The sequence below is a fragment of the Belonocnema kinseyi genome, chromosome 3, assembly GCF_010883055.1.
Source record: "Belonocnema kinseyi isolate 2016_QV_RU_SX_M_011 chromosome 3, B_treatae_v1, whole genome shotgun sequence".
Taxonomy (NCBI): domain Eukaryota; kingdom Metazoa; phylum Arthropoda; class Insecta; order Hymenoptera; family Cynipidae; genus Belonocnema; species Belonocnema kinseyi.
Genome location: NC_046659.1, coordinates 161,333,166 through 161,343,151, shown reverse-complemented (window position 1 = coordinate 161,343,151; position 9,986 = coordinate 161,333,166). Strand labels below are relative to the sequence as shown.

At 30.9% G+C, this 9,986-nt stretch overlaps 1 protein-coding gene across 1 annotated transcript; it reads right to left on the bottom strand.

The window, feature by feature from the left end:
• Positions 1 to 6,587: 6,587 nt before the first annotated feature.
• Positions 6,588 to 9,075, bottom strand: LOC117170125 (neurofilament medium polypeptide-like). Its single transcript, XM_033356664.1, has 3 exons — positions 8,950 to 9,075; positions 7,144 to 7,269; positions 6,588 to 6,942 (listed from the first exon to the last, which is right to left on the bottom strand). The coding sequence occupies exons 1-3, from the start codon at positions 9,041 to 9,043 to the stop codon at positions 6,749 to 6,751; spliced, it is 414 nt and encodes a 137-aa protein (XP_033212555.1). The 5' UTR covers positions 9,044 to 9,075; the 3' UTR covers positions 6,588 to 6,748.
• Between the last annotated feature and the right edge of the window lie 911 nt (positions 9,076 to 9,986).

Here is a 9,986-nt window from a genome sequence, read left to right as displayed (position 1 = left end):
TTCCGGTTGGGGATTTCACTATGGGAGTGGTAATTTTGTACATAGTGGTGGTTTCTAAAAATTATTTGTGGTGCATTAGAGAGTTAAACATAAGACCCAAATTCAAATGAATTTTGTTGCTTACATATTTTATTTTTTACAAGGGGGTGTTCTTCTTGCACGTAGAGCTGGCTTTTTGAATTTTTTTTGTTGCATTTGAGATTCAAAAATTAGCCCAAAATTCTTGAGTACTTTTTTCAATTGAGACTTTTTACATAGGTTGTATTTTATTTATAGTAGGCTTTGTGTTTGTAAATATATTGTTGGCGAATGTTTAGTTAATGTCATGGGTTGCATCAAGCCACAGTCTACACTCGAACCACTCGAGATTTGAGATTTCAATAAAAGTAGTGGAGTCCAAAAATTTACCGTAGAGCCCAAATAATTTTAAAATCAGGATACAATCAATATAAAACATATGGAGATAAACAGAGAAAGATTACTGAGAAAACCTATAAATCAAATAGATATTCTTCCATAAATTACGCTACCAACTTTAAGGAAAAATGGGTTACACTAAAGAATTTAGTTGGTCCAAAGTGTTCTTTATTTCTCTGTTTCTGATAAACTGACTCAAAAATTGTTGTTGAAATTTTTGAGCAGCCGAATAATCAGAGATTACATTTCCACAACAAAATTCTAAAAAAGTGTATTTTTTTTACAAAGACACATCTGCGTGGTGTCAAAAGGTAATTTATTAAAATTAGGGATTAAAGCCAAAAAAAAGTTGGTCTCTTTAAAAAACAAAAAAAATGAAACTGTAAACAAATAAAATATATTGAAAATAGAAAATTCTAGAAAAGAGACCATTTTTCACACGGCGTAGTTTTTTAACGTAAAGGTTTGGATTTAAGCTGATATGGACGTTGATGTTTTCTGTTTATTGGTAATTTATTCCGTTATTAACAAAAATGACGTTTCGCCCACTAGATGTAGAGTCTCATTAACTTAATGTGACTTTCCATATCTAAATGTCAAATTTAAAACAATAAATGCCTGATCTTTCATCAGGTTGTTCAACACGTCATCTACGAGAAATTTTAGAAGACTTACATTTTGCTAAGACCTGAAATAACTACCGGTAGTTAGACGACGATCAGGTTGCATAGGATCGCCCACCAGAAAAATTCGCATATTCTACGAGAACTTAAAACAATTTTCAATTCTCCCAACTCTCAAAATAACTAGCAATGGTGAGACGAAGATGCGGGTTTTAACGGATCGCGCACGTGCTAAACTACTTGGTGCCCGATTCGGTGCATCCGGATAGTCAAATAACCATTGACAGTTATTTTGAGAATTGGCACAATACAATTATTTTATAGTTGTGATAGTACACGTGTAAAACTACCTAGTGCGCGATCTCTTGAACTCGGATCATCGACTCACCACCCGGCGGGCACAAAGTTTGGTGACGTCTTTACGACATCGTTACGACAGCTCAACGACAACTTTACGACATCCTATGTTTATATCGTTAAGGTGTCTTTACTATATCGTAAATAAGTCGCATAATCTGACGATGTCTTTACGATATCGCAAATACACCAAAACGACATGGACATAGGATGTCGTAAAGTTGTCGTAACGATTTTGTACCGATGTCATGAAGACGTCACCAAATTTGGTGCCTACTGGTCACCGGTTGTTATTTATTGGCTATCAGAACAATTTAAATGTGCTAAAAGTTCCCGTAGATGGCATATCAAGCGACCTGCTGAAAGATTCGGTGGAACCGGGTAATGAATTCACCATTTAGAGATGTGTGGGCTATTGGCAAACCTAAAATTAAAATTTTTGACACAAAATCGTCAAGTACTATATATATATTTTAAAACACCGAAATTTTATCCGACAAATAAAAATAATTCCTAGAACATTTACAACTTGCCATAATGTTATATTTATTGTAGCCGCACATTTGCAGAAGCTTTAAGAATAAAGACAAAAATGAAGGTCTAATTAGAGTTTCACGCTTTCAAAAAGACGTTTTTGGTTGCTTCAGTAATTCAAAGGATTCGATACTGTGAAATCCAAGAACACAGTGAAAAGAAGAATAGCTATCAAAAATTCGAGTTATTCGTATAAAAATGTAATTAAAGTCACTCGTTTTTATTAAATATTTTGAAAAATTATAAAATCATACGAATCTGTCCGCGTTTTCGGATCTATCGTCACTAATTGCAAAGTGTAAAACTTTTTCGGTAGGCAGGACGTGTTAGCAGCTGTATTATGACAGTATTGTAAAGTCAATTACTACATCAAAGGCAAAAGTATGTTTAACAAGGTTTGGCGCACCATAAATAGTATATACTTTCCCCAGTCACTGCAGGCCGGAACAAGCGACTAAGCTTGTTAGGAAGAATCGAAGCTGTAATGCGCAGTTGCAAGAAAACGGAGTAGATAAGGGATGCGCATGGAATGACTTAGTTCTCTAGAGAACTAAATGCCAAGTTACTTCGCTGTGACGTCAACAATTGAGAAAATACCAAATTGTATTCTCCTGAATGAGCGTACAAGTCGCAAGTTCCGGTTTTTGTATTGGAGAAAATATTATACTCAAATAAAAAAAAAGGTTGCGTTGTTTTTCTTTATAGAAAATTTTTTTTCTAATTTTAAATGAAATGGTGTTTTTTATTCTAATTTCAAATGAGCATTTATTGTTTTGAATTTTAAATGTGTACATGTAAAGACACATTAACCTTACCATCAATTTGCTATATGTTGGAGTCCAAAAATTGTCGTTGGAATTTTTTGGGAGAACAAAAATCAGAGACTTTATTGACCACGCGAAATTCTCAAAGAGATTATATTTTGACAAAGTCTTATCTGCGTTGTTTCAAGGGATTGTTTTTTAAAGTGAAGAATGGAGCCCAAAAATCAGAGTTCCTATTTTTGAAGACCACAAAATTCAGAGACTCTATTTAGACTGTGAAATTTAAATTAAATATATTCACGGATTTCACATGCTTTAAAGAGTTTCTGAATTTATAAAAACCACAGAATTCAAGTAAATTAGGAATTTCGCGGAACTTGAAGAATTTGCGGAATTTACGGAATTCACGAAATTCCTCTAATCTCTTAAATTTCTTGAATGTCGTGCATTCCCTAAATTTTGTAACTTTCTCGAATCCCGGAATTCCTGGCATTCTTTGAGTTCCTTGAATTCCATAGAATTCTTAAATTCCACGAAATCAAATTTCTTTTGGAATTTCTGAACCTGAACGTTTCGTCGACCTTTCTGGCAACAGATTCGCTTCGAGAACCAAAAATTTTCAGGTAGACAAAGTTCTTTGAGAGATTCTGATTTTTGAGCTCTTTGAAAGTACCAAAACCGATTTTTTGACTTCAAACGCTTACGTTAAAAAACAAACCCTGGTTACAACACAGATAAAAATTTATCAACAAATAATCTCTTTCAGAATTTTACAGTATAAATAGAGTCTTTGATTTTGTTGCTCTTAAAACATACCAACAACGATTTTGATAACACTAATATATTAAGTGCAGCAAAAAATAATAAAAAAGGGATATTTAAAGAAATTTTTCATATTAAAAAAGGCAATAATCCTGTTAAAAAAACAACTGACACACAAAATTTAAATAATGCATGTAAAATATATTTATTATTTTATTGTAAATATTCATTATTGTTGACAATTTTTAATTTTTTGTGTTAGAAATTTTATTAACCTAATAAGGCCTCACGAATAGTGGGACCTACAGTTTAAGGTGGGTTCCGAACCACCAAGAGCAATAGCTTCGAGTGCTTAGATAAAACCTTTTTCTCTAGAGGTACCGGTCCCACGACTCTCCGCAGATGAACAACTCCCTTGCTAGGCTGTAAGAACATTTCTGAACGTGCTGATCGTGCTGAACGTTCATGTTCACCGCATGGGCCGCCGAGACTCTTCCAGAGTGCGAGGCGGGAATCGAACCCGCAAGCCGAAGGAGTAGGTACAAAGCCTACGCTTTAGCCCCCACGACCATCGTCCCACTAAAACGTAGTTTGTTTACAACAAGTTTAATAAACTGACCAATACACGAAAAAAAATACCATCGTAAATCGAGAGCTAAAAATAATCCAAAACAAAAAACAAAATTATGATACAAATAATATTATGAATTTTGATTGTGGAGGTGCTATTTTTCTTTCTAATAACCAGGAATGGTATAAAAGAAAATGTATACAAGATATTCAAAAGAAAATGTTGTATTAACTTATTGAATAAAATTTAAATAATTATGCTTGTGGATTCAATTTTCAATTTAATTTTCAAAAAACATTTTAAAGAAATAAATTGTAGTCGTTCACAGTTTCAAATAAATTATGTACGGATAAATATACATTGTCATGTAAATATTATTCAAAAACAAGTGCGAACACTCTGGCATCGACCTAACTTGTCTATCAGAAGAAATTTAACAGCATGACAAGTCAACAATAATAACAATTGCATAGGCTATAACGTGGTTTTTTGATTAACGTAGACAACAATTAAATTTAATCATACGCGCATTTACACTATATTTTCTATTTTTCAGAATCTATATATAATTAACTGAAAGCAGTGATGAAAAAGTCTTGTAATTTTTATGAATTTTTCAAGTAATTATTTAAAAAATTGTGTTTTGTTCCATGCAATTAATATTATTGCTCGGTCCTAGGCGTGCAATCATCTTGCCAGCTGACGTCACAACATGAAATACCTAACTTGTTCTGCAATACAATTTTTGCTTTTTGAATTTCTTAATGCAAAAATTTGTTTATCTATACTCCTTTTATAAGTTAAACAAAACCATTTAAAAAAAACGCTTTTTCAATAATTTTCTCCGAATTATTTTTCGGAAGGCTTCAAATTTCTTATCAGCCAGCCCTGATAAAGCAATAGAAAAGTCAGGTCGATAGATGATACGTTAATTAAAAACAACACAAGAAGTGTCCTAGTGGGCACAAAATTTGGCGACGTCTTTACGACATCGTTACGACATCTTAACGACAACTTTACGACATCCTATGTCAATGTCGTTAAGGTGTCTGTACGATATCGTAAATAAGGCGTATAATTTGACGGTGTCTTTATGATATTGTCAAGACACCGAACTGACACGGACATAGGATGTCATAAAGTTGTCGTAAAGATGTCGAAAAGATGTCGTAATGACATCGCCAAATTTTGTGCCCACTGGCATTATACAATGTATAATATACAATATAAAATTCCAAGCGGGGCCTTGAAAGATATTCCTAGTTGTTAAACGACAACTGTTCATATCCGACATAACCTCAAAAAATTGTTTGAAGGGACTGATATTTGCGTGAATATGCAATGTATAATGCATTTAAATAAAAATAGCAATAATATGAACTGTATTTTTTAAGAGTAACTAGGATCCTGAAATATAAATCTTAAAGTACTTTCGTCGGGTAAGCAATCGGGTACAATTTCCTCGGCTATTTTCCACGAAAATGAAAATGTTCAAAACTGAATTCGGAGATGCTATAAAATATCACAATAGACGTCCATGGCCTCTTTTTTGAGGGATACTAACAAACAATTTTGATTGTGTTAAATAAAAATTGTACGAATGTGCATTATTTTGAGGTTAGAGTCGTTTTTCAGCCCTGTCATTCCGATGATTTGGAAATTATTTATGAAAAAAAAACTTTTTCGATTGCCTACAAACAAGGTTAGTTTCGGGACATTAGTTACAATGTTTCTTTATAAGTCCAAAGCTTTTGGCCAAGAATATTGTGTGGTTTCAAAGTAACGTTCGGGAGAATTGTAACATACATAACCTCGAAATAAACACACGTTTTTAGCAAAATCAAAATGTTCTGGAACTAATTCACAAAAAAATTGTGCAGGGACGTGCGTTAGCATTTTCGCAATCATTCCCCAAATTTTGAAGACAAAATATTTACTAATCGAGGGAAACAGCCTGGGGAATCTAAAACTGATAAAATCGATACTAATTCCTAAGGGCCATTCAAATTAATCAAATTTAGAAAAATTGAAACGTTTTTGAATTAACCCACAAAAAAGTGTGCAGGGACGTCCGTTCACAAAAAGAATACAATTTAATTTAAGGTTTTACTTTTTTCTTCACAAATTGTTGTAATTTTTCTAAATTTGTTTTTAAGTTTTTAAGTTTACCTGTATGAATTATTCGCAACTTATAGCTAGTATATAATTGCACAATCTTAAAATATTTTTCCTGATGTGGGAAGAGAAAGTGTAAATGAAGATATAATTATAAATAATTAAAGAAAATACATGATTTTTGGTTCTCAGGATTGATTAATCAATGACCTAGTCAGATTAAAAAGCTGATATTTATGACATAATTTTATACACAGTTTTTTTAACTGAAGCTGTAAAATATCATTTATCATATATATGGAGTTCTGAAAATCTTTTCCATAAAGTTAACTATCAAATAAAATTATATTTCTTCTAGAAAATGTACAGGTACTAAAAGGTGTGACTCAATACCTTGCGGATAGTATTATTAATTAATTTATTGTGAATGTCTTAAATTTGACATGAATGAATTCTGAGTTTACAAAAACAGAATTTACAGACGTTAAAACAAAACCGAATATCCATGCCATATAATGTGAAGGTTTCCGAAATGAAATACATTTGTTTCATCTTCTTTATTTTCTGCCAATGCCTCTTGAACTCTGCTGGTCTTGATCAAAAGATCATTTTGGTTTGTCTGTCTCTTTTGGTTTGTCTGTCTCTTTTGGTTTGTCTGCCTCTTTTGGTTTGTCTGCCTCTTTAGGTTTTTCTGGCTGTTTTGGTTTTTCTGGCAGCTTAGGTTTTTCTACATCTGATTCCTTTAATACACAGTCAAAGTGTTTCGGTGTTTTATTTTGATTATCTCTTATACATTGGCCTGTGGAAGAAAATTTTAAATTAGATGACGGTACCTACGTTATACTTTATGAATGCCAGATTATAGTTTTCTGTATTACTTTTTAAATGATAGTTCTTGAAATACAAAGAAAGTCAATATTTTTTTTTTTTAAACAAAAAATTATAATTTTGTTCAAACTTTAATAAAATTGATAGATAAAGCACAAAAGTATATATTTACGAGAATCGACGGCTTCATTTCTCGTTTTGTAGAAATAATCCTTTTGCCAACGACATTTATAGTCCAATGGAGTTAAATTAGTATTCCAATGTCGATCATACCAGGTTTTTCTATAGATGCATCTCTCTGTAAATAAAATTATTTATATTTATCAGCAATTTTCAAATGACCATTTAGTAAAATTATTAGATTTAAAATAATAAACTGAAGCTTTTTTATGGGAAATATACAGAGAAAAGTAATAATTGTTTGGTGTTTCTCGATTTATGAGCAAAGTTTAGGAAAGATCGTTTTTCAACATTTAAACTGTTAAGGTCCACATCTGTAATTTCGTGATTGTGAATCCTCTTATGTTAAAGCTCTATCGACTTTAGCGAATTCATTTTCATAACTTATTTTATGTTTTGCACTCGATATTATCGAAAATAGAAATTTTTTTTTTTTTTTTTAAATCTACAAATTAAATAAGTGTATATTATTACAATTCATAATATGCATTGGTATTGAAACATATGTATTTTCATTATTTCGTTTTTATAATTTCACCGCATGTTGTGCTGTTTATCCATAATTTTAATTTGTTAATTTTTAACGTTATTATTCAAGATCTAAGCTAAAAATAAGTATCCTAGAGAGAAGTGATTTTAAGAAAATTTGTATATATAATTTATGCGAAAAATCGTGTTAAATAAAATGTTATGAAAGCTTGTGTCCTTTTCCCAAAATGTTAATCTTTTGATTTTTGATGTATTTTTAGAACAAGAACTGCTAACATATTTGCAGATCTTTTTTGATTGAATATCTCATGTCCTTTCATTTTGTTTTGTCACTGGTGTCGGTTTTTTGAAAGTTTAATCTTTTTATTTTTAATCTTGTAATTTGTGATTAAAAGAAAATGTAGACGATTTATCTAAAAATTGTTAATCACTAATTTGTAGGTTCATACTTTTTAGATGAAAAACTGTTTTTAAGTAATCTGTCTTTGTACCTGGTGCCCTTTTTTAAAGATTCTTTTTTTTTTGTTACTTTGAATGTTATTTTGTACGATTGAAACAAAACCTGGGCGTCTTATAAAAATATAATTCACGACAAATTTAGAAGAGTTATCACCTTTTTTGGAATAGCATTTTTTGTATATGCATTTTTTGCTGAAAACATCATTTTTGCTGATTCACAATTTGCATTTTCAATTTTTAAAATAAATTAAACGATTTTGTGTGATAATCTTCCAGGGCCTCCAAGAAGAAACGCTTTCTTCTCCTGACTTTCTTATATTGTACGTTAGTTAAATTCAATTTTTGTTTGTTTTTATTATTATTGCAAGTGCCGCAAGTCTAAAAGTTTTTATTTTATTCAACAAAGTGACAATTAGAAATTCTTTGAATTTTTGAATACTATAAATAGTCGTTCTGACAATTTTATGGTTTTAAGAAAGAGGTATCAAAAATCTTGAAAATGCTCTAACGTTTGGAACTTTTAAAGCATTATATTATAAAACTTGTACATGCAAGTCACTGTTTAAAAAAAAATTATAATTACTGCCACTGCGATTTAAAATTAAATTTAAAGTCAAATTTGAAAAATAAATTATTCAAAAACATGCATCTGTGATTCTTTTAATTTTAATCTTTTAATGTTCGTGAAGCAGCATGGAATTACAATCAATAAACAAATTTAGGAGATAAATGTAGAATAAAAATTATTTAATCGTTTCAAGAAATTTTTTGCATTTTAAAGTATTAATTTACAGGTTCATAATTGAATGGATCAAATTTTATGAATTAAATTAAACTTTCTTGTACTCACTCTTGGCTGTCTCCCATGTTAGGTTATGTTTATGCTTTCTACATTCACTTCTATACATTAAGTAGCAGAAAAATAATAGAATCAAAACTCGCATTTTTGTTAAAGTTTGAAGGCTTTTCAATGAAGTGTTTTTAAGTTGTATTCCCCAATAACTAAACATTCCTTAAGTGATCTTACTCTATTTGTGTCAAGTTCCCCACCACTTTTTCATGGAGATTGTCAATTGCGACACGAAAAAACCAACTGGTGGCTTTTGAAATTGATGCGTCATGGTTTTACATATGCAATATTTGAGGAAAGTTTCTGAAAGACATTGTTCAAAACAAAGAATGAATTTATTATAAAGTGAATCATTTTATACCCGAGCAGCTGAACTACATTAATTTTAAACAAAATAGTTGAGTTTTAAGGGCAAACGTATGAATAATCTACAAAGTGGTTGAATTGTTAACACGAAAATATGAGTTTTTAACAAAAGATTTTAACGAAAAAGATCAGTTTTGATTGCAGAAGAATCACTCATTTTCTAACAATGGAATAGTTAAATTTACAAAAAAAAAAATAAATTTTAAATCAAACAAATTAATCTCTAACACAGCAGTTCGAGTTCTAAGCAATTACTTGAATTTATGACCATCTAAAATGCACCAACGACATATTGAAAAACCACACCTACAAAAATATAACTACCTCTTATGTATAATAAAAAATCAAAATCGGAAAAAATAAATGTCCTTGAATTTTTGGCTTATTTTCGACTCTCGAATAAACGAAAAAGAATGTTTAAAACCAGCCTATATGTGCAAAAAACCACTCCCCTGCCAAAAATAAAATTTGCGGAAAACAAAGTACATCAGAATTTTGGGCTCCTACGAGGCTCTCAAATGCACCACTAATACTTTTCAAAAACAAGCAATATTTGCTTGCATACAACCCTCTTGGTAAAATCCCAAACCGGGAAAGAAATATAACATAGTTTCGGGCTTATCTTGGGGTTTGAATGCTTAAATTTTTTGCAAAAACCACCTGTACACCTA